General features: G+C 36.6%; 2 protein-coding genes across 3 annotated transcripts in view; one reads left to right on the plus strand and one right to left on the minus strand.

Moving 5' to 3' along the window:
- The first annotated feature begins 372 nt into the window (after positions 1–372).
- On the plus strand, positions 373–24,232 carry PYROXD1 (pyridine nucleotide-disulphide oxidoreductase domain 1). 2 transcript variants are annotated; one of them, XM_060113946.1, is made up of 12 exons: positions 373–549; positions 3,227–3,307; positions 8,551–8,670; positions 11,212–11,340; positions 13,512–13,585; positions 16,630–16,790; positions 17,560–17,660; positions 18,657–18,792; positions 19,687–19,799; positions 20,441–20,563; positions 22,281–22,418; positions 23,449–24,232. In XM_060113946.1, the coding sequence occupies exons 1-12, from the start codon at positions 466–468 to the stop codon at positions 23,695–23,697; spliced, it is 1,509 nt and encodes a 502-aa protein (XP_059969929.1). In that variant the 5' UTR covers positions 373–465; the 3' UTR covers positions 23,698–24,232. The 2 variants fall into 2 exon arrangements, with proteins under 2 accessions (XP_059969929.1, XP_059969930.1); XM_060113947.1 differs by lacking the exon at positions 373–549 and adding an exon at positions 5,982–6,092 and having other exon boundaries at positions 3,225–3,307.
- RECQL (RecQ like helicase) overlaps positions 23,853–25,042 on the minus strand; it is a 35,681-nt gene continuing 34,491 nt past the window's right edge. The window contains exon 16 of the mRNA XM_060113945.1: positions 23,853–24,701. Within this exon, the coding sequence (XP_059969928.1) occupies positions 24,549–24,701 (153 nt within the window). The 3' untranslated portion in view covers positions 23,853–24,548. The remainder of the gene's footprint in view (positions 24,702–25,042) is intronic.

Consider the following 25,042-nt stretch of genomic DNA (forward strand, 5'->3'; position numbering starts at 1 on the left):
GAGTTTAAGAGCTGGGGCTGTGTTTAATTTCCCGCAGGAACGAACAGTGAGAACTTCATTTATTCTAAGAACGGTCCGCCCCGTGAGAACACTTGTCTGTCTTTAGACAACCTGCCAAGCCTCTTTTGACAACCCATCTGCTTTACTTTGGGTTTTGTCTTATCTTTATCAAAATTTCGTGGAAAAACTACATTCAGCTGTGGCGATAGTAACGCAAAACCCCGGAATTGCCAAGCCGCCTCTGCGCTTTAAGAAACGCAGACCCGAAGAGACTAAGTATGAGCTCCCGGGTACCCGTAGCTCGGAGAAGCGCGAAGAGTCTAAGTGTGAGTTCCCGGGCACCCGTAGCTCGGATTATCAGGAGCAGGCGCCGAAAGAGGCCCCCCCTGCGCCACTCCCTCTCCCGGCTTGTAAACTTTTCCGGCTTCCGCACTGTAGTCCTAAAACCGCTGGAAGTCCGAGAGCATGGAGGCGGCGTGCTCGCCCCCGACGGCGGGGAAGTTCGTGGTGGTCGGAGGTGGCATCGCGGGTGTCACCTGTGCGGAGCAGGTAAGGGGGGCGCGCAGGCGGCTCCGCCTCTCCTCCATCCCGGAGGCGGTGGCGCTTGAGGCTTCTTCCCCGCCCGCCTTTCCTAGTTTTTTTCCAGGACGCTCTTTAGCCGCTTCCTTTTTCCCCTCTCACTCCTTCTTGCTCCCAGATATTAGAGACTGTGTCGTGGCCCCAGATGATGCCCTTAGTACCTCGCAGGCTTCGCTTCCGACGCAGGGAGGAGCGATGGCGAGCAAGTTGTTAGGGGAAACGCAAAGCGGACTGAACCCGGCTCTGGTCCTAGTAATGTCAAAGCCGATGGGGAGGAGCGGGGTGGGGGTGGGGGGTTACGACTAGTAAGTTCTTGGTCAGAAAATTCAGCCCCCTTTCTTAATTAGTTGATTGAATCCCGCTTCCGCACGGCTGCCCAAGTCCATAGTGCATCATAACTGAATGATAAAGAAACCCTTACGTAAGTTTCCTATACTTTGGACTCCCAAGATAGAAGAGATATCATCTCTAGTAATGTTTTTTTTAAAACAACCGGCAAGGGATTAAATGCAGTGAGGGTATGCTTTTCTGATTTATAGTGAATAATCAGACCACGTATATACATGCACATGTATTCCAAAAGAGACTGGATTATTCTGTTGGTAAACAGTAAACAGATGTCATATTCTTATGACATCACTGATGTCATAAGAAATTAAAGAGGTTTTTTTCCCTTAACTTTTAATCTTTGGGTGTGTAGTTTTCATTTATTCTCTGAGTAAACACCTATAATCCAGGCATTGTACTAAGGGCTGATCAGACTAATACAAACAGAGTATGGTACCGCCTTTTTAGAGACTCACAGCCTAGTGAGTCATGTAAATAAATAAGTAAAAGTAAGTAAGTAAATAAATCATTTCATCGATGTGTTCACTACCTTAGGGGTACCTGTGGAGTTGGTAAGGAGTGGATTAGGGAAGAAGTATCCTTTCTTAAGGGAGGCGTCCTTTTGTCTTAGTACAGGCATACCTCATTTTATTGCCCTTCGATTTATTGTACTTTGAATATATTGCATTGTTTACAAATTGAAGGTTTGCGGCAACCCTCTCTAGCAAGCCTTATTGGCACCATTTTTCCAACAGCATTTGTTCACTTCGTGTCTCTGTGTCCTATTTTGATAATTCTCACAATATTTCAAACTTTTAAATTATTATTCTATTTGTTATGGTGATCTGTGATCAATGATCTTTGATGTTACTATTGCAAAAAGATTACCACTCGCTGAAAGCTCAGAGGATGGTTAGCATTTTTTAGCAGTAAAGTATTTTTTAATTAAGGCATTACATTTTTTAAGAACACATTTTTTTTGCACACTTAATATTGGCAACTATAGTGTAAACATAACTTCTATGTATTTATTTTTGGCTGCGTTGGGTCTTCGTTGCTGCGCGCGGGCTTTCTCTAGTTGCGGCAAGCGGGGGCTACTCTTTGTTGCAGTGCGTGGTCTTCTCATTGCAGTGGCTTGTCTTTGTTGCGGAGCACGGACTCTGGGCGCACGGACTTAAGTAGTTGTGGCTCACAGGCTCTAGAGCGCAGACTCAGTAGTTATGTTGCATGCGCTTAGTTGCTCCGTGGCATGTGGGATCTTCCCAGACCAGGCCAACCCCAACCCGTGTCCACTGCATTGGCAGGCGGATTCTTAACCACTGCACCACCAGGGAAGTCCCTAAACATAACTTTTATATTCACTTGGAAACCGAAAGTTTCATGCAACTCGCTTTATCGAGATATTCATTTTATTGCAGTGGTCTGGAACCGAACCCACAGTACCTCTGAGTTATGCCTATATAGAGGAATGAGTAAAAAGTTCACCAAGTAGACAAGAAAAGACAGACTTTCCAAAGGGAGGCAACAGTGTAATCTCAGGTGGAAAAGCGTGGCACCATCTGGAAGCAGCAAAGCTTAAAGTATATGGTTTAAGCTTTGCTGCTTGGGGAAGATGACCAGAGATGAAGCCAGAAAGCTGGTAGAAACCTGATCATAAAGGATCTTGTAAATCGTGCTAAGAATTGAACAAAGACTTATATAAGTAGTCAAATGATTTTGAGCAGTGTAGTAATAGGATCAAATGAAAAATTTTGAAAGATGATTAGTTACAATGTGTTTGGAGCAGGGGAAGCTGGTTAATATGAGACTGGAAGGCTAACTTCAAGGTGATTTTAGTAGCATAATAGTGGAAACAGAAAGTGGGGAAATAAATTACAGAATATACAGAGGAAAGCAAGATGGAGAGAGTGATAATATTGTCAAATATTATAGAAGTACTTGGGAAAGGTGCTAAGCTTCTAAGTGTCTTATTGAAGCTTTGCTTAATTTCATTCTACTAAAGGCAATTGAAATTATTATTTTATAATAAATAGAAGTTGGCTTAACTGTTAATTAAGAAGATAGTTTCTTCTCACCCTCTGCATGATAATTGTTGAGTTTAGTGTAAATGTATTTTTCATTTTAATCAATATGAGAGTGGGACATTACTCACCACTACCTCATAAATATGACCAAGACCTTTAGAGGAAGAACAGTGAGTTTTTAGTTTCCTAAGTTAATAACATTATTAAAATTGCATTATCCCTGTCTCACCCCACCGTGCCATATGTACTAATGCTTAGTTATTTATCATATTTTTCCTACTTGTTTTTTTAATAAGTTGGCGATTCACCTTCCATCAGAAGATATTCTTCTGATCACAGCTTCTCCTGTTATTAAAGCAGTTACAAATTTCAAGCAGGTAAGAACCTTTATATAACTTTCTTAGTATTACTCTTTAAAAACTACAATCACTCAAATAGCAGTTAGTGTAATTGTAGTATTTTAATTGTTTAAAATGACAAATGTTCTTTTGATACTCATTTTAAAATCATAGCTCAAAGTTTAAAATTGTTCAGATTGAATACCAAAAGCACCTGGAATGGTACTGAATTTCTAGTTTTCTCTTCTTCTCTCCCATCTTTTCTTCCCCACTCAGAATTACTTTTCAGAAAATTTATCTTTTGAGGGAAGATGTTGCACACATATACATGTGTATCTTTATGCAAATATACATGTGTATCTTTATTATAAATGTGTGTGTATATATATGTTTATGGTTTACGAGTCAGAAGAAAAGTGCTTTTGAGCCAAGTTTACACTTGCAGATAATTAATGTTTCAGATGTGTCGTAAGCATCTCAGAACAGTTTGTAGTTCATGAGTTTATTTTACACACGTTATAACATTATAATAGGAGTCTGAGAACATTTGGGTCATAGTATCAAAAAAAAGTGGTCTCCAAACATTTCTGATCCTGTACCTCACCTGTGAAAAACTTTTGAGCTCATATTTTAATACTATATTTATAAATTATATACATGTACTACAGTGCTACAATTGTGAATATTATAATGCCTATGCAAAAAATAAATGAATAAAAAGATGAAAAACATAAATCTTTTCTTCCCACACTGCAGTGAAGACTATTAACATAGTCTTTGATTCATTAGAAGTTCTCCCTTATAATACTCTGATAATAGATTGTATTTTTTTTTCTTTCAGCCTTTTGTCTAAGATTTATTATTTATTTTTATAAAGGTTAGAGACTTGATGTTAAAGAGGAAAAGCAACCTTCTCCCTACCCATCTCCCACAAACACACCTTTCCAATCTTGAAGTATGTTTTATAAAAGTTCTTTATATATTGTCTCTCAGGGAAGAGATCAATATACAGTTAACCTACCCCATTCTCATATATAAACCCCTAAGATTTACATAAGCCCCTAAGACCAAGGGTAATTTAGTGCCATATGTTGCTCTTTATAACCTGCCTAGAGATATGTAAGATATCTTAGAACCTTTGGTACAGCCAAGAGAACTATGGGATTGGGAGAACCAGAGAACAAATTATGGCTCTTAATTTCTAAAAGAAAAAAGTATACATTCACTTATGGCTAAGAGTACATACATAATAGAGAGATGTATAGCTGAGTCTTCTAATGTCTTTACAGAAGATTTAATTTGGAGTAATGATCCCAGAGTTGTAAGACCTGAGTTTAGTTTTTGCCAACCTTTTTTTTTTTTAAGTATTGTACAACAGAAGGAAAAGAACTTGGGTTCTAGGCCTAGCTATTATTTACTGGCTGTGTAACCTTGGCAAATCTCTGTACCTGAGTTGCATCATTAGGATAATATCTTCCTTGCTTACTTAACAAGGTTGTGAGCTTAAGATGTACTAATCTATGTGAAAGTGAATTAAAATAAATATTGCAAATGTCAGTTATTCTTAGTGTTTAGAAGTCAGAAATTGCATTCTTGTTATCATTTATTAAGCATCTAGATTATTTACCAACCAGTGTGCTAGGCACCCATGCTATAGAGATTAAAAGTATAGAATATACATCAAAAAGTCATTAGTGGTTATCCGTGGGGTAAGGGGAAAGTGAGATTTAAAGAGCGGTAAAGAAGGATTTTAATATTTAATCTTTATTATGTATTATTTATTTGTTTAGTGTTAAAAAGAGCACATATTCATGACTTGTGTAATTTTTAAAGGAGAAAAAAGATTAATAATTCACATTTATGGAGTACTTATTATGCTATACTTCTAAATGTTTTAAATATATTAATGTATTTAATTCTTAACCCTGTGAAGTAGGTCGTTATATTATCCCCATGTTACAGGTGAGGTAAATGGGTCACAGTGAGGTTAGGTAAATTTCTGAGGTGCATAAAGTCAGGTTTTGAAACTAGGCACTTTGGCTGTAGGGCCCTCATGGACAATTTCTCAGAATGATTACTTTCTATTGGGACAACAGATATGCAAGAAATAGTTGTCATACAATATGATCATTATCCTGATAGAGGCAAAAAAACTGAGGTCATATTCCAATACATACATTATTTATTTTTACACATAGAAAACATTGTGAAGGAGGGCCAAAGCCTGCCTTTGCGAATCAAGGAAGGCTTTACATTGGAAGTTGCATTGAAACTGAGACTTGAAGAAGGTTTTACAGTGTTTGTAAGAGAGCGAGTGGAGGTAGGCATGTGCCAAGGTCATGAAAATGTATAGCTATGAAACATGCCCCAACAGGGACCAGTTCACTGCTGGCGTGTGGAGTGCGAGGCTGAACCAGTAGGCAGGGGCCAGATGGTGACGGGCTTGTGTGCCATGATGTGAAATTGCACTTTATCTACATTTAGATATGCCAAACTGCTGGAGCATTTAGAGCAAGTGAAAAGACTGAGCTGGAGACGGTAATTTAGTGTTCCCCATTGTCTTAGCGTCAGCTGAAGCTACAGGCCTGGCTTGCACTTTCCCAGGAAGGACCCATGCCGGGAGAAGAAGATGGGCCCGGTGGTGGTGTCCTTGGAACACTAAGCGGAGGTCAGAGAGAAAGGAGAACTTAAAACTGGCCATCCTTCTTCTTAGTCTTAGATCTAAGAGGAAAACTGTGAAAGAGCAGTAACCCTAAAGCCAAGGAAGGCAGAAGTTTCAACTAAGAGGACTGGTCAGTTGTGTCAGATCCTGTGGAATGGTCAGGTAAGATGACGGCTCTACAGTAGCTATGTCTAGTATAAATCATTGGTGACTGTGACACAGTTTATACTGTTTTGAGAAATTAATGGGAGGAAATTCTAAAGTGACGGTTAGCATAAACTTTTCCCTCTTGAAAACTTTGACTGCAAAGGTAGAAAAGATAGAGTGGCAGCAAAAAGAGGACATAAGGTCTAGCGTTAAGTTGAGTTTTATTCTTTTACGGTGGGAAGCACTTGAGCCTGTTCACCTGTTGAGATTAAGAAACCAGTGGGGAAGCCTGAAGATGAAGGAAAGCAAGGAATATATAACAAGGAAGGAGTCCTGAGGAGGTGAGAGGCGATGGGATATGGAGCACAGAGCAATGGATTGACTGAAATAGTGGGAATGGGTCAGGGAAGGTGAACACTAGCAAAGAAATGTCTAGATAGTGGGAAAGAAGTAGTCAGAGTTCTTAGTGGTCTCTTCGTGCCTAGAAGTAAGGTGATTTACTGAGAATAAAGAGGTTAGAGTAAGTTGAGGGAATATTAGAATGGTGAAAATTTGAAAAAGTCACTGACGGAATGGAATATGTTACTAAGATGTTATTGCTCTTCTCACTATATTGACATTTGCACTGATGGTATAAAAGCAGTGGTGGCTACTTACATTGGTAGCCATTTTGTTCTTCACTGCCACACAGTTAGTGAAAAAAATAAAAGCCAGTAAAAAAATGTTAGTTTTATTAAATCTTGACTCCTGAGTACACATCTTTTTAATATTCTATATGATGCAATGTGATGTATGCATAAAGCTTTTCTGCATACAATGAGTACAGTGTTGTCTCAAGAAAAACCAGTTGTGCAATTGCTGAGTTGAAGATGAACTAGCTACTGTTTTCATGGAACATCAATTTTACTTGAAAGAACAGCTGACAGACTGGCTATTCATGTTTGGAAAATGAATGAAGTGAGCCTGTCACTTTAAGAAAACAACTGATGGTACTTGTTGCCAGTATGACAAAATTAGAGCTTTCAAGCAAAAATTAGATTTTTGGAAAACTCATTCTTCACTGTGAGCCTTATAGTACTTAGACTTTTCTCATGAAATTGTTGATAATAATGAATGTGTTTTTTATATATTTATTGATATGAAATGTGTCAGTATTTGGAAGATGTCTGTTAACTTAATGAACCAGTATTGTCCAAACGACTGATGTGTGATGTTCCAAGATCCACTCAAAGTGCAGGATAAACTAATGGATTTCACAGTCACAGTATGAAAAGTTCTTGATATGGTTTCAAATTCTACATTTCATCTACCTTTAAGAAACCATCACTTGTTGAGTTTTAGTGTGGCATCAAGAAGAATGTACAATTATCTGAAAGGGCTGCATATCTGTGTGAGACTGAACTCTCTTCATGTATCGATACTTCAACCAAAACAACGTTGCAGTGGTTTAAAGGTAGTAGAAGCAGTTTGAATGCAGAAGCAGATATGCAGCTATCTTCTATTAAGCCAGATATTAAAGAAATTTGCAAAAATGTAAAACAGGGCTGTTCTTCTCACTTAATTTGTTTTGTTTTAGAAAAATTTTTCTTTAAAGGTATGTTATATTAGTGTAACATGTTTTTATTGTTGTTACTTTTAAGTGAATTAAGAAATACTTAAAAATTTTTCTCAGTTTTAATTCCTAATGCAGCAAATATTGCTAGGTGTAACTCAAAAAAAACAAAACTCATCGGGGTCTTCAATCATTGGTAAGGGTGTGAAGGGGTCTTGAGACTAAAAGGTTTGAGAACTGCTATAGCCTGCAGTAGCATTTTCATGCAGTGTTTAAGGCCAAATACCAGTCTGAAAGGTGTGTGGTACTTCTATAGCAGACTGGGTATAGGACTAGAGAAAGCAAGTAATTTGGTCTGTGCTTGGGTGTTTTCAGGGTAATTAATGGTTAAGGATAAGAGAGCAAGGAAGGATTTGGGGAAAATCCTTCCCCAAATCCATGGCACATCATTTGAAATAAATGATCCACAATGGAGTCTTAGTGGGATAGGATGGAAAGTGAGTCCAAGAGGATGCTGATGATTTTGGAGAAGAGAAAAGAAGAGTCCAAAGACTAGATCACAATAAGGTTAGCTAGTAAATGGAAAGAGAGAGCTACAAGGATAAAGAAATAGATAAGCTGTTTGATTACACTATACAGAAGTAAGTAGTGTTAGCCCTAATTTTCCAAGCCCTAATTTTCCAGGCCAGGAAACTGAGGCTCAGTGACTTTCTGAGTTGCCCAAGAGTGGTAGGACTAGTATTTGAATTTAGGTCTTAAAATGTGGAGTCTGGCCCTCTTTTCACTGTATGTAGTGCAGTTGGCAGACTTTCTTGTTTTATGAATATGAAATAGCGTATAAAAAGAAATGAAAGGTTTTTTTAATTCTTGAAACTAAAAAAATTTTTAAGTATACATTTTTATTTCTTTTATCTAATACAGGTTTCTAAAGTGTTGGAAGAATTTGATGTTGAAGAACAACCAAGTACCATGTTAGAAAATCGCTTTCCCAACATTAAGGTTATAGAATCTGGAGTAAAGCAACTGAACAGCAAAGAACATGTAAGAGGGTTTTTTTCTTAATGACATTAGCCATTGTTAAATCTTGGTGAGGTTTTGCCTGCCTTCCTTTGACCTCCACCTGTTCCACCACTGCCCAAGTCTCTAGCGTATAAATTTCAGTGACATTGATTTCCATTAGTATTAGAAAAACTTACACTTTTTGTGAGTTTATTGGGGTCATATAATTAGCTCAGCCTGGCATCTTAGGTTGTACATTTTAAATTAGCATTAACATTTATATAGTGTTCACTGTGTTTTGGGCACTGCATTAAGTACCGGGATACAGTAGCAGTGATAGCAGGAACCTACTCCCGTAGCTCTCAGTGTCATAGGCAGTACAGCCATGCGTACGTTTAATGTGTGCCCATAGAAGAAAACAGTCGTTGAAATATTATCAAAGCTCTGATGGTAGGTATTCAGGAAGACCTCCCAGATTGAGTAATATTTGAGCTATGTTTTAAAGATGGGTGAATTGAGTTCTCCAGGTAGAAAAGGACATTCCAGGAAGAAGAGATTACGTTATGGGTTCAGAGACCCAGAGAAAGGAAAGGGGCATGTGGAAGAGTGAGACTGTCAAAGGGGTTGGGGTGTGGATAAGTAAAGGAGGTTGGCCGACTAGCCCAGAGAAGTAAGTAAATAAGATTGTGAAGAGCTTTTTACGTCAGGCTAATACATTGCGTTTATTTTATAATCAGTGGAAAAAATAGTAAAGAGATTCTAAGTGGAGCCAGGGATGCTAAAATACTCTTTTAGGAAGATGTATCTGACAGCAGTGTCAAGGATGAACTGGGACAGAGCAAGTGGCCAGTAGCCAACAACCAAATTAGAAGGTGGTTGTAATAGTCCAAAATGATATAAGGCCCAGACGAAGACAGTCGACAGTCTCAGGAAAGGCAGTGCCTCAGTCTCAGATGTCAGGAAGTCTCAGTGTCACATGATTAACAGCACCTTCCGATGAGCTCTAGGCAAGATAGGAAGTAGGGTTTGTAGTTGTTTCTCTAAAGCAGCTCACATTTGAGTTCTCCCTTAGGGAGAAAGCATACATGTCACATTTGAAACAAATAACTTGACAGGAAAAAAAAAAGTAACAAAAAGTACTGAGTTTTCTGAGAAAAATATTACAAATCTGAATCCAAACACCGCAGTTAGCTCCTAATACTTGTAATCATAGTACTTGTTCCATAAAACACCCGTGTCAGTGAATCTGCTCACTGAGGTAGGCTCAAAAGCATACTAATGAATTGTGAGGGAATTTATATATTAGGGCATTTGAATGAATCAGAGTGCCACACGTTTCATTTGAAAAGTGTCCTACATAACATACCTGTCTGCATTCTGTCATCCATCCTTTGTATTCTTTAGTGAATTAGAAATGATGTGTTTTCCCTTCATCTCTACTTCCAAAAATTTAACAGTAGCCAATGAAAAGTTTTTGTGTTTCTTTTATAGTAGCTAAATGCAAATAATTTTTTAAATTTGGTCAGTGCCTATAACTAACTTCTATTAGTTAAAATTCTAACCAGATTATCTAAAGGAAGACTTGTGTAACATTTCTGTATGATTATACTGTGTTGGTTTATTGGTTTTATGTATTTGTTATGTAGCTGAAGAGTTTAAATGGGTAACAAATATTTCAGTGGGTATGTAAATGCTATTTGGCAGGTTTTATAAATCAGACACATGGCACAATGGTTAACCTCTGAAACCATTCCAGCAAAGTCTGACATCTCTCATAGTAGCACATGCTTATGTGTACCTGCTTTCTAAATGCTTCTACTTTTGTGTAGATATTCATTCAATATTAAGCAACAAAAACAATGGACCTCTGATATGTATTTTTAGATACATCTAAATTCATTAATTCAAAATTAATATAAGTTAACTTTAAAGCCAGTACATGCTAGGATTTAAGGTTAACATGTTTTTCACTTATATGAAAATATAAGCATGAAGTTTGCTGGTAAAGTGATTGTTATTTGTACTTAAGAATATAAATACTGTTTTTTAGCACTTCTGATTTTTCAGATTAAGAAGATGTATTGTGACCTCTTCTACCATTCACTACTCCCCTGTACCCATAACAGACATTAAGGTCTGATATGATTAGAATCACTAGATCTTCTTACAGTATCTTCTCATTGAGAGCAGAATGTTCATCAAGGAAATGTTCATCAGAATGCTCAATTTGAAATTTTCTAAATGTTTCCTTTCTAATCTAAGGTCAGCATACCTTTCCAAACATGAGATTCCCTTGGTTTTATCCAAAATTTTGTGGGAATGTACCTTTCTTTTCCACGGGAGGACTAATTTTCATCAGATTTTTTAAATGGTTCATGGTTCTAAAGTGATATAGGAATCACTGGATTAGAGAATGCATTCTCATGCTTAGTTAGCTTTGTCATTGCTGTAACAAAGTATTGAGTGCCACCAAGAGGCAACCTGAATATATTTTTTGCTTTTGTCTTATTGAGTGTTTAAAGTGCAGTTGTACCTGTGTATAAATGTTTCCCCTCTCCTCTTCGTTGCTCTATGGTTTTACAGTGCATTTTAACTGAAGACGGCAATCAGCATATTTATAAGAAGCTCTGTTTGTGTGCTGGAGCTAAACCAAAGTTGATATGTGAAGGAAATCCTTATGTGTTAGGAATCCGTGATACAGACAGTGCTCAGGTAACATTTTGACATTGGGTCATGGGAAAGAAACATGAAGATTTCTTAGATTTTTTCTACATTTGAATCAAAGTGTTCCACTTATAATGTCCATTCCTAAACTGTAGCAGCAGAAGAAAGGTTTCATGACTCATAAACCAGAAAGTAGTTATAATGTTTTATTACTGCCAGTTTGAGTTTAGTTTTAGTGGATAATTTATCTTGTTTTTTAATTCATGTTCTTTCCATTATGTGATATCCCAGAAATAATGTCTATGCTGAAGGTTACAACTTACATTGCATACACATTCATTATTTTACTCTGATCGGGAGTATGTGATTTGCATCCTAAATGACGTCATGATCTTTTTCTCAAAAGATAAAGCATATCCAAAATTTACTTCTCAGCAAAGAAATTAGTATTCAGAAGATCTCTGTCATGCAGAATCACAACAGAATCCTAGAACTGAAAAAGACACTTTGTTGTTCTGCTCAAGAACAGTGACAAACTATCCCAATAAGGTGAAATTCTATCTTCAGAACTTGGTCATTTATTTCCGGGTTCATTGACCCTTATTGCCAAAAACCTTCTTGTTTTCTAGTCACGATACTGTTGTCTTACCTCAGGCTCATTGTTGTTGTTCTGTCCCATGAAGTGGTAACTGTACATCTACATGATAAGATTTTATAGTCTTGAAAATTGATAGTATTTTCTTCAGTTTATTCTTTTTTTTTTTTTTTTTTTGCTGTACGCGGGCCTCTCACTGCCGTGGCCTCTCCCGTTGCGGAGCGCAGGCTCCGGACGCGCAGGCTCAGCGGCCATGGCTCACGGGCCCAGCCGCTCCGCGGCATGTGGGATCTTCCCGGACCGGGGCACGAACCCGTGTCCCCTGCATCGGCAGGCGGACTCTCAACCACTGCGCCACCAGGGAAGCCCCAGTTTATTCTTAAGTAATTAGGAATTTAGACAATACTAGAAGAACTGGATTATGTTCTTGTAAACATTTTAGGTTCATATTACCAAAGATTGAGTTCATAACTGTGTTACAGCGAGGGCCTCTACACGTGTGAGCTCACTGAATCCTCATGATAATCCTGTGTGACAGTCATTACTCCCACTCTACAGAGAGGCAGCTGAGATGGAGAGACTAAGAAATTTAGCTATACTAAAGTAGTTATTAAGTTTATCAGAAGTATAGTCTAAACTCATGGCATTCATCTCCCTGTCCACTGCTCTTTACAGGTCTTTACTTACCTACTGTGTTCAGTGAAGGACAAAGTAGAATTAACTTCAGGTTTTTTCTTGTAGAATTTAAAGAAGTCAATTCAGTGGTTATGTGTTGTACATTACAATAAGTTTGGGGGTCCATTAATATAAGTGGTGGCCTGACATAGTAGGAGGTGGAATTCAGCTACTCAAATGTCATCTTGAAGCAGTGGGACTATTCGCTACTTTAGAAAGTACCATAAGAATGACTCCTGGTATTTTTTTTTCTCTCCAAGTTCATTGTGATCTTTTTTGGGGGGAGGGGGGAGGGAGGGAGGGATGGGAAGTGGAGGCATCAATTCGCTGTCTTATAACGTAATAACATTTTTAAATAAATATTAGACATTCTGTGCTTCCTACTCCCAACAGCTTTATCATCTTAATACTCACAGAGACCTTGAGATATACTCACCTCTTATTTCCATTTATAGTTGGGGAACCTGAGGTGCAGAGAGGTTAAGCAGTTTGCCCAAGGTCACCTGGTTAGTAACTGCTAGAGCGAGGGACTCTAGATCTGCACTCTTAACCACTGTGCTGCTGTGCTTCTCGTTCCTCCAAGTTCCAAGTGCTGAGTAACTGCAAGGAAAGTGTCAATTGAGGGACTAGAAGGAAAGGAAGAATCCTGTTTCCAGGGTCTAGATCAATGTCATGTTGGTAATTGATTTGGTCAAATAGTTGGGAATGTGGTAAACTAAAGACAGAGGCTCTTGCTGCAATTCTGAATGTAGTGACATAAAAGGCAAGGAAAGTCAGGAAGAGTCCTTGCTATAAAGGCAGTTTGGGGTGAAACATGGAGGGAGCATTTATTAATTGGGATGGTGTGTCCTGGCAGAGTGGGAAAGTGAGGTTCATTATCAGTGAAGCCTGTTGCTTCAGACATTGCCCACTATTACAAAACACTCTTTTCATTTTCTTTTTGATACAGGAATTTCAGCAACAGCTTACGAAAGCTAAGAGAATAATGATCATAGGGAATGGTGGGATTGCACTTGAGCTAGTGTAAGTACCTATATTTGAATATTATGTAAGAATTGCTCTGTGATTCACGTGATTATTGACGGACTAGAAGACATCGTGTTATCCTAAAATCAAAGATAAATATAATTGTTTTTCATACATTTTCAAGGGGAAACATCCACTTTATTTTTTTTTTAGCTTTCATGGAATTCATAGTTGCACAATTGACCTTATAAAACAGGAATTTGGGGAATGCTTTAGGTCTCAAAGGGTCTGACACTGATGACTGTGTAGATGTGACCCATACGTGTGTTCTTATAAGCATGTACTATACTGAAGAACAATTTAAAATGTGTACACCTTTCGAGGTTTCTGGTCAGAGCCCCCGCTATGTTTTATTGCTTATACCCATCCTGCTTCACTCATGTACGGTACCTGTCTGGCCGATGAAACGCAAAGTGTTTGTGAGTTCTGTTTTCAGGGCATGTGGTACTCCTAGCTCTTGGTCTTTGGAAGTTGGGGATTGTGAACACCTTAATGTGAAATACTGTCATCTTAAGATGATATTTCAAGTTTGGAAAACATTGAGGACCTGCTGTGGTCTACAGAGCACTGATGCACTTTCTTTGTGATTTTATCTTTCAGCAGATGGCTGACACGGAATAGTCTAGATATTTTTCAGGCCAGAAAGTTGGGTCTGACTACAAAGAGGACAGAATTATATCAAAATAAGGAATCTGCCAAAGCCCTGTCTTTTCGCACTTTCATTCATTCCAACTCTGAGACTAGGTGTTTGCCCCTCCTTTTTAGAGGATGGTGAATCCCAGTGGAAACCTGTAAGAGTTGTTGGATTGCCTGAGTACTAGGTGTGGCAGTCATTATTTTAATCATGAAGTTTGCGGCATTGTATGGAAAAATGCAGAGAAAAAACTAGGGAGTCAAGACCAAACTGGGCCAAGAGGAGGGAGGCATAGATTTATCGTAAGAGGGGCTTCAAGTCTTTATGTACACATGACAGATTTTCTCCATCAGTTATCACCAAAAGTATAACTTAATACTATTATTATTATTATTACTATTATTCACATTGAAAAGCTTTCTCATTCAAAAATGTTCATAACATTTAATCCTATTCCTCACTTTCTTTAGGTCGGAGATTAAAGACCACATACTTGGATATAAAACACATAATTTTATATTTAGTAAACTCTGGTAGTTTAAGAAAGCTCCCATATAGTGCTGTTCTCTCGGTTTAGGTTTACTCAGTGATTAGGCCTTTGTCTTCTCTTGATGAAAGATGACATATCCAAACTCTTTCTGCTTTTTAATAGCCCCCGTGTCCCACTGAGGCTAATGTTGATTTTCTTCAGTATACTTTTATTTCAGTTATTATCTCTTTTCTTCTTTCCAAATGTAGGTTAATCCTTTCTTTTTCAAACAGACATAGTTTTTCATAATTACACAAAATTTAATACTTGTTTCTTAAGAGTGGTTTTAAAAAGGAAAGCAGTATTTCCCCTATGGGTGATGATACCTTCATGCTTATGCATCTTTCTGAGGACCAGTTCATAGGGTAAGAGGATTAGAGGGTGTCTCGTGAGGTACGGCACACCCAGGAGTCACTTGTGGTGACTACTTACAGTAAATATGGCTCGCTGGTCTAGCATCGGTATTTTAAGCTGTTCTGATATGTGTTTTGTTGCTGTACTACTTTAAAATACAAGAAAAATGGTAATTACAGAAATTTCTAGTTTATAAAAATTAAGGAAATCATTTCATGGTAACTGTGTGCCTATATGTAAATTGACATATAAAATTTATCACCAAGTGTGTGTGTATTCTGCTTTCTGCTCATCAGCAATGCTGTACGACCTGAGCAGTGTTAAGATAAGATGTTCTCCAGATAATCTGACATTTAGTAACTATAAATACTCTTTGCTGGCATAGGAGAGGAGGAAAAATAAAGGCCCATTGGAGAAAGCAAGGGACTCCTTTACCATATGCCAGAAAACATGAACATCAGGTGATCTGAAGTCAGATGTACTAAACCTTCTTTCTTTTATCACCTGCTTATTGATCAGCCTCGAAAAGTCATATAACCTAACTTGTATCAGTCTGAGATATAAAGATGGCAGTACTTTTTACCATAAATAAATGTTAAAAATTAATAACATTAATACACTCTTATTACCATTGTAATTTCAAATGAAATCCTAGTGTAGTTAGGATGACCATATATACTGTGTATCCAGGATTGTCCCAATTCATTTGTACGAAAACAAGTAGTAATAGCGGATAAATTATAATGAATTTCAGGGCCTTTGTGGAATGAATATTAAGAAAATTACATTCTCAGTATCCAAACCTAGAGATAAAACTGCAGGTGCTCAGGAGCTCTGGCTACCTCCTGAACGGTAATGGAAGGTGGCTTCCTTGGCCACTCCTTTCTTCCTCTAAGGTCCTTCATTTTTCTGTGAACTGGATCTTTCTTTGACTAGATGGCTTGGAAATTTCTGAGGTGAAGGGAATTCACTGCAGGGTAATTATTCTGTTATAACAAAGTTAAGATTTTAGCTTCTAGCTCTCATTTGCTCCTTTTTCTGTGTCCTTCCATAATGTGCTTTGAATACATAAGATATTTGTTAGCAAAGAAGTCATCTGTTCTCAATATTGTAGCTATATAACATCTATAACATCTATCCATTCATTACTGATTACTCTATAACTATAATCATTACTGATTACTCTATAAGCAAGGCACTGCTCACTCCTGGGAACCCTGGTGGACATTCATATAACTATCTTGTAGAAATTGAACACTTTGAAGTGATATTCACTGTAATGAAATTTTACCTGATATTCAGTACATATATTTGTCACATATGTTTTTTCAGTAAACTGGATAAATTTCTTGTATTATTTATTCTACTTAGCACGTATTATCCTGAAAAAAATGTTACATTCCTCTTTATAATCATTCTTTCTCAGTTTGCCTTAAAATATTTTCTTTACATTTGCCATAAGAGACAACTGCTATTTGTAGATACAAAGATTTTTTCTTCCAACTAACTTTCATATTCCTTTAGGTATGAAATTGAAGGCTGTGAAGTAATTTGGGCCATTAAAGATAAAGCTATTGGGAATACTTTCTTCGATGCAGGAGCGGCTGAATTCTTGACTTCAAAGCTCATTGCTGAAAAACCAGAGGCTAAAATTGCACAAAAAAGAACCAGATATACAACTGAAGGTAAATATAGCATCTAGCTCATTCATTCACGGATGAAACTTTATTTTTTTAACCATATAGAAAAAGGCTATAAGAAAATTTCGCAAAAATATTTTATTTGGGGATAGGAATATAGATATTTATTTCTATTTCCTTATGTGATGTTTAAGATTTTATTTATACATATGTATAAATATTTATAAGATAAATATAGTTATATGTGTATATATGTGTATGATGTATTTTATATGAAAAATATGTATAACTAAAACTGGCAATTTAAAGTAAATTAAATAAACCAGCCCATCTGCATCTTTGCGGACAGATGCTCCAGTTGGACAATACCTAAGGTAATTTTATTAAAAATGCAGTGAGTTTAAAAACAAATACAGTCTTTTAGTTTAAAAGAGCCTTTTTATTTTTTTAAACTTTTGGCTTATAAAATTGAGCAAGAATTTTGTAAGTTTTGGGGGTACTAAAAATTGACAAAATTTTCAAAATTTGATGTCTAATTTTCTTAGCTTTCATATTAACCAGTATATATAACATCCATAAAACACTTCTGAGTGTTTATACACAACACTCGATTGAAAGATTACCCATTTTATAGCTCTACATCACAAAATATTAAAATTATGATTAAAATGATTAATATAGATAAGTTTAGTCCTGCTGTATGAATGTATGTGTGAAAATTATTACATTGCCTAAAAACTTCTGAACACAAACGTAATTCTCTGCCTGGCACTTTTTATATCATTTGGATTTTGAATTGAGTTTATCCCTTCAGGAAGGCAAAAGGAAGCACAAACCAAAGCTAATGCTGGTAATACAGGCAGTGCCTTGGGACCTGATTGGCATGAAGGGTTGGATCTTAAAGGAACAAAAGAGGTATGTTTTCATATACTGTTTAAACGCATCTAAATGCGATTTTAAATTCTTGAACTGTTTGTTAAAGACTGGTTATAAGCATATAGTCAAAGAATTGCTAGGTCACTTTCCTTAAAATCCACGGTTCTAGGAAAGGGCTTCAGTGCCACTTGGCCCCATTGAACTCTCCAGAGACAGAGATCTCCATACAGAGACTTTAGTGAATACACCTGTCCTATTTTAAATTAATCTTTTCTCAAAGGTCACTTTAGATGTAGTATAATATTTTAAAGGTTATTAGATAGATTCTAAATAAAATACACATTTAATATCCTAATTGCATAAGCAGATGACTTGCTTTTACTCATTTTATTTACTAGATATTTTAGTTTTTTAATAGTTGTTAAAAGGCTATGATATTTAAATATTGCAAGAAACACGCAGTCCTTATTTCTGTGTACGATACCTTTTCAGCCTTCAGTAGGTTGGAAGGGGGCTGGCTTCATAGTGTATCTAATTTTTGTGATGGAAATTACACAAAGTAATTTATTCCTGCACCTTCAGGTCCTAAGATTAATGGTATTCTTAACTTGGGAACTTCAGTTTAGTTCAGTGAACATTTATTGAGTATCTCCTACCTAACTGGCATTTTACTAAGATTCTGGAATATAGCAATCTGGGATATATCAACTTTTTTTTTTAGTCTGTAACAGTTGTAATTTAAAAGAAATATACGTGTAATTATCAGGGAGGCTCACAGTAAAAAGTATGCCCTTGGTGCTACCTGCCAATTCAACTACTAGATCTCTTTAAGTACTGACTTGAGTTTCTGCTTATTTCTTTCCAACAGAAATTGAGAGGCATGCTTGTGGGCATTCAGTGTGTTTTCTTTTATACTATAAGAATTATTTTTTCTATATGTTTTTATAAGTGTATTATACATTTTTTCTTCATCATCAGTAACCCAGATCATTCTTTCTAGAAGTATTATAGTGACCAGTGCTTCTTTTATTTTAGTTTTCTCATAAAATTCACATTGAAACTACGTGTGAAGTAAAGAAAATCTATCTTCAGGAAGAATTTAGAATTTCTAAGAAAAAGTCCTTGACTTTTCCAAGAGACCATGATAATCAGTTAGTTATAGCTGACAAAGGTAAGTGATGAAATAAGAAAAAAATAAACACTTTTAACTTAATCTTGCTTTATTATTATATTTAGAAAACAGCTTCATATTTCCATATCAAACTTAAATGTGAAAAGTAAAAATAAAACCATAATTTAATAACATAAATCATTTTGTTTTCACTACCTACTCTTTACATTTTCTAATAAATTAAATTGTAGAAAGCGTAACATCTTACGTAGGGCTCATTATGTTTTGACCATCATAACGCGGTGAGTTAATCAGAATATCTTGTGAATCAAGACAAAACATAAAAACTAAAAAAAATCTGATACTCGCAAAGGTGAAGTGACATCCTCAAAATCAAACAGAATGAAATCATAAATTTGAAACTAAGGCACAGATCTCTTAAAATTCCTATTCTACACTCCTGTGAGAACTACTCAGAAATACACTCACCCAAACCTACTGTATGGGATATCCCACTGCTCTGAATTCTTTGAATTTTTTCATAGGAAAAGAGAGTGTTAGAGTTTGAATGTGAATAATAAGGGAAAACATTGAAAACTGAGTAACCTAGTTGGACTAAACTCTCAATGCAGTATAATCTATTAATAAAGATTTTTAAAGAAATAATTTATAAAGTATTACCAATATAAATTTACTTTGTTAGAATTTCTGTGTCTAAATTTGAAGGAAAAATGTTTAGAATGCCTGCCATGGTTTTGCGATTATACCCAAAATAAGAAGACGGCACTGAGGACATTAAAAATTGTTTGAGCAGATGTACCTATAAATATTAAGAGGTGTTGTTTTAAAGTCATCTCCTGCCTTTGTCTTTCTTTCTTTCTTCTAGTCGTATTCACATAACGTTATAGACGGTGGTGATTACACTTGAGAATAATTTTTTTTGTTTGTTTTAAGAGATATGGCCTGTATATGTGGAATTGACCAATGAAAAGATATATGGCTGCGATTTCATTGTCAGTGCTACAGGAGTTACACCAAATACAGAACCTTTTCTCTGCGGCAACAATGTAAGGTGAAAATTTTTGTCCCACTGTGAACATTTTTAAAGTATTATTTATGAAGATCTCTAATTCTCAAGCATGAATAATTGTTCATTGTTTTGGCACAGAACTGTAATTTAAGATGACTGAAAACTGTTTAGTTTATATTCATGTCTTGATTTGCAGTATTTTTTTTCACTGCTTCAAGTCCTTAAGCAGTTAACATCCCAGCCTAAGTGTCATTATTAAGGGGACATAATGCACCATTTATCTAAATGTTGGTAAGAAACTGATACCTCCTGTGAATTCTTAAAAGTGATTCTTTTAGAGAAGCCAGCTTGTATTTTTTGCTTTTTAGCATCTGAAGTTTACAAAAACTAAGGAATATTTTTGTAACTATGGGTGGGGTCATCATATGGTTATTGGCAATTTTTGATGTTCTAAGAATTTTAAGAATTTGAAGTTCTAAGAATTTTATGGGTTCATCTTAGTAGGAATTTGAGTGCCTGGAAATTCAGCTTAGTTGTCTAAACTTTGCAGTTTAGCCAACTTTTCTCATTAAAGATCAGCATATCAACGTGTAGAATTTGACTTGTTCTTTTACTTTAGAATGAAAAAGTCACGTTTCCTTTTTCTTACCCCATATGCTTATGAGGAACATTGTTTAGTTTGATGTAGGAGAAGATGGTGGCCTGAAGGTGGATGATCACATGCACACGTCCCTTCCTGACATCTATGCTGCAGGTGACATCTGCACGGCCTCCTGGCAGCCCAGCCCAGTCTGGCAGCAGGTAAGCTGGCATAGGTCACAGGTTTTTTATCAGAGATTCCATCTGAAAATAAAGGAACACCTACCAGCATATCCAGCCTTCTGGTTTTCCAACTTTTCTACTTTAAGTGGGAAGCTATCATAGAGTTTTTTTGTCACAAAAACAACAAACAAAAAGAACACTAGAATTTTTCCCTTTTGGTAAGTTATTATATAGTGATGGAATAGACTGGGATGTCTTTTAATTTAAAAAGAATTATGATTGTTACTTTGTTTTTCATGCTCAGACGTTTATCAGCGGTGTCCAGTGGAACTTTCTGTGATGACAGAAATGCTATTTCGGCAGTGTCCAGTCAGGTAGCCACTAGCGATGTGTGTACTAAGCATTTGAAATGTGGCCAATGTGACTGAGGAACTGAATTTTTACTTTTAATTAAATAGTCATGTGGCTAGTGACTATGATTTGGGACAGCACAGCTTTGGATTAAAAAGTAGCAAACAGATTATAAACCATACATTCTGTTTCTGATGATCTTATTCCCTTGGGAATTATTACTGAAAGAATGTTCCCATAGTAAGCAGAATTCCTCAGCCTAACAACCCCTTCTAACTGGATCTAGACTTCCTCCTGCCCCGATAGTGTCGCCTGCCTTGTAATGGTGGAGCAGAAGTACTGGAGGAAGATACTCAGCGGCCAGAGGTGGGGTTGTTTTAGTAGGAGTAGAGACAGAGGTAGATGTTAACAGATGAAAGAACCAGTCAACGCTTATCTTGGTGAAAGACCAGCTCCATAGGTAGGGATATTTATTCAGATTAACTGTGGAGTGTGAAGTCGTGGAAGAACCAGATGTATTCTAAGAAGCAGCTTTATTATTTAGTATGTTTTAACATACATCAGAGATAGCATCAACAAGAGAGTGATTTCACCCATAATTCTAAAATGCTTCAAACTAGCTTGTTTTTTAGTTTTCTCTACAATGACATCCAATGTTGTTTTTATGGCATATCTGTCCCAAACTCAATTCGGAATTGGAGTTCATGGGATTTTTTTTTCTTTTAACATCTCAGCCCTCTAAGGGTTGAATCTAGGCAACATGTATATTATTAGATCCTTCATGTGCCTCATACTCTGATACAGGAAAGTCCAAAAATAAACAGGGGTTTCTTACTTTGAGTGAATCTAATAAAACGTCATCTCTTAATTTGCAGAAGCAGTAAGTACACTAATTAATTTGTTTTATATACTCCGAGACACAAACTAAAGGGACTCAGAGGCTAGAATACATTAGGTAACAGTGCAGCAGTGTAATATCGCAGGCCACTTCTGTCGGCCGTTCTCTAGTTGTTACTGCTCCCTTACCGTAGGCTGCCTCTTACTTCGTCAGACCCTACTTTGTTTAGAGAGGAGACTGAATTTTTTAAAAAAATCTATCACTTCTACCAGAAATGCTTAAAGCTCATATCCATGATTATGGTTATTATTTTTTGTACACAAAAAGACATTAGTTACCACACATGAGGTATAAGAATGATCAAACACCAGAATCAGTTGGTTAGTGTGGATTGCTGATTGCTTCTGTGGCAAAGATGATTCAATTACCTAACTAGCTAGATCTGACTGTTGTCAAGGACTGTCAAGCACTGAACCCCTTTAAGGAATTTTACTAGGTTAAGGTGATAACATTTTTCAAATAATGATAATAAAAAATTAAATTGCATAACCATTTTTTTTATTTCAGATGAGGCTGTGGACCCAGGCTAGACAGATGGGATGGTATGCAGCAAAGTGCATGGCTGCAGATAGTGTAGGCGAGTCTACTGATATGGATTTCAGCTTTGAACTTTTCGCTCATGTAACAAAATTTTTTAACTACAAGGTAAGATAGATAAGCAGATTAGTGCCTTTTCTGCTTGTTAGGTTTTTTTATTGTTTTTTGTTTGTTTGTTTTTGTTTTTGCGGTACGCGGCCCTCTCACTGTTGTGGCCTCTCCCATCGCGGAGCACAGGCTCCGGACACGCAGGCTCAGCGGCCATGGCTCACGGGCCCAGCCGCTTCATGGCATGTGGGATCCTCCCGGACTGGGGCACGAACCCGTGTCCCCTGCATCGGCAGGCGGACTCTCAACCACTGCGCCACCAGGGAAGCCCCTGCTTGTTAGTTTTATAACTAATTATGGTCAGTTATCTGATTTTCTCACATGAATAAACTTATGTGGCTTTAATCACTTTACAAAACATGACAAATTTCCTCATTTCCTGCAAATCTATACCTGGTTATTATTGCTGGGCTTAATCACTAATCATCTGATAATCATTACCTACCTTCTCACGATATTATTTTATAGTTCGGGGGGTTGGTGGGGGAATCTTCCAGATTTGTTCCCCGTTGGTGCATTTCTGAGTTTTGGTTGCAGTTCACTCCTCCTTTGTGAAGAGAACTAACAACTGTTCATACTCAAGAGTGAGCAGGTACTTCCCCCTACATATTATCTTATTTAATTCTCTTTACATCACTCTGAGGCAGGATTTTTCCTCCTAATGTACCGATAAGGAGAAACACATACAAATATATACATACGGTTCAGGGAGACTAAACAATGTGCCCATGAAAGATCAAATTCAGCTTCTTACTAAATCTTTAAATTGTGACTCAAGGCTAATGTAGTCTACATCCTACATATTTGCATATCCGCTAGGTATTTTTAATGTTCATACAGGTTGTATAGTAGTGTCATCTGTAGAGTAAATGCATGCCATGCAAGTGTTTTCTTTGGGCTCCTCCGAATGGCACTTTTAGCTGTAAATTTTCGTGACTAGATTTGCCATTCTAGGAAAACACAGAATAACTGCATATTATGTTTCTTTTTCATACTCACTAAAATAACTGTTTTGTCTTTCTCTATATAGGTTGTATTGCTGGGAAAATACAACGCACAGGGCTTAGGTTTAGATCATGAATTAATACTGAGGTGTACCAAAGGACAAGAGTACATCAAAGCCGTCCTGCAGAATGGGCGAATGATGGGAGCGGTCTTAATTGGTGAAACTGATTTAGAAGAAACATTTGAAAACTTAATTTTAAACCAGATGAATCTTTCAGCATATGGAGAAGATCTACTAGATCCAAGTATTGATATAGAAGATTATTTTGACTAAAAAGGGCATTTCAAGGGCTACATCGAGTTCCAAATAAGACAAAAAAGTCACATGCCAATAAAGTAAATTGACTGCATTGATTTAAAGATGACCATCTGAAGTTAAAAATACAGAAATACGAAGATTTTAAAAATAAATAAAATTCTAAAGATGAAATCAGTTCAAATCATTTATTTATAGATATATTTTTTTCCTAACACAAAACTGACCACTTAAGTCTTAAGTATTCATTTCTGTGTTTTTAAACTTAGACACATTCATTTGTGATTTAGATTTGGAGCAAATTTAACTATGTTGTTATCTACTTAGTCAACAGTGTGGTCTGGTTAATATACCAAAGCCATTCTCTGTGAAATGTCAAAGTAGGGCTGTGGTTTCAAGAAGCTTACAGTTTTATTTACTTAAATAGAGGTGTAGCATACTTGCTAATATTATTTGTATGGATACCTTATTCCTTTTTTATTTAGTAAAATATTCAGTATAATAACATTGTTATCAAAAGACAGTTGTGTCAAAAGAAAAAAATACAACTAGTTATGGCAAGGCATAAAGAGCTTAAGATAGTTATGTGAACTTATTCTCTTAAGTATTTTACATTTAAAGGGTTTTACATTAAAATGATTTATTTTTCCCTTGTTTCATACTGTAAATTTATACAATTCATGATCTCAAAATTTCAAAAGGTCTCAAATTCTCAAGTCTTCAATACTTAAGAAATAAATTCTGAAAATATAGCTCCATATGAATAAAATATTAATGAAATTGTCTTAAAATTAAACTTTTGCTTAACTACAAAACTAATGGTGTATACATGCATAAACTTTTTCTTAGAAAATTTAGAAGCACTCATCTCATGCATTATCAATTTTTCTTTTCTTAGCCCCTGTAATCTTACAATCAGGTTGCTGAAGCATGTTCACCGACTTCTTCTGGAAGGTACTTGGAGATTTTTCTTCCCTTTTTTTATCAGCTCCTTCAGAATGACAACTTTGAGGTGATTCAGCCTATAAAACAACAGCAAGACAAACACTGGTAAAAATTCAGCTATTCCATTTTCTCAGGAGATTAATAATCTCAATCGTCCTGCTATATCACCTCTTTAAGTGTCCAGTGGTCTTGTTTTTTATCTTCAAATTTCTTCCAATATGCGCCCCATCTTAAATAGAAGGGGCTGTGCTGTCAAGACCATAAAGAACACCTGACATGTCCTTAGACACACTGGTGCCTGGTGTGCTTTTGCAGGCTCGAGAGCAGTTAGTTTGTGACAGTGCTTTTCAACCTCTGCTGCGCAGGCAGACTTTTCAGCCAATAGTGACCACAAGCAAGGGCAGGGTGCCTCATAACA

This window comes from Mesoplodon densirostris, chromosome 11 (genome assembly GCF_025265405.1).
Source record: "Mesoplodon densirostris isolate mMesDen1 chromosome 11, mMesDen1 primary haplotype, whole genome shotgun sequence".
Classification (NCBI taxonomy): domain Eukaryota; kingdom Metazoa; phylum Chordata; class Mammalia; order Artiodactyla; family Ziphiidae; genus Mesoplodon; species Mesoplodon densirostris.

What these genes read in the sequence shown, in the direction of transcription:
- PYROXD1 (XM_060113946.1), top strand. Translation starts at nt 466, where the DNA reads ATGGAGGCGGCGTGCTCGCCCCCGACGGCGGGGAAGTTCGTGGTGGTC. An exon ending in GTTAGTTATAGCTGACAAAG is followed by an intron (nt 18,793 to 19,686) that starts GTAAGTGATGAA and finishes GTTTGTTTTAAG; the next exon opens with AGATATGGCCTGTATATGTG. An exon ending in CAAAATTTTTTAACTACAAG is followed by an intron (nt 22,419 to 23,448) that starts GTAAGATAGATA and finishes TTCTCTATATAG; the next exon opens with GTTGTATTGCTGGGAAAATA.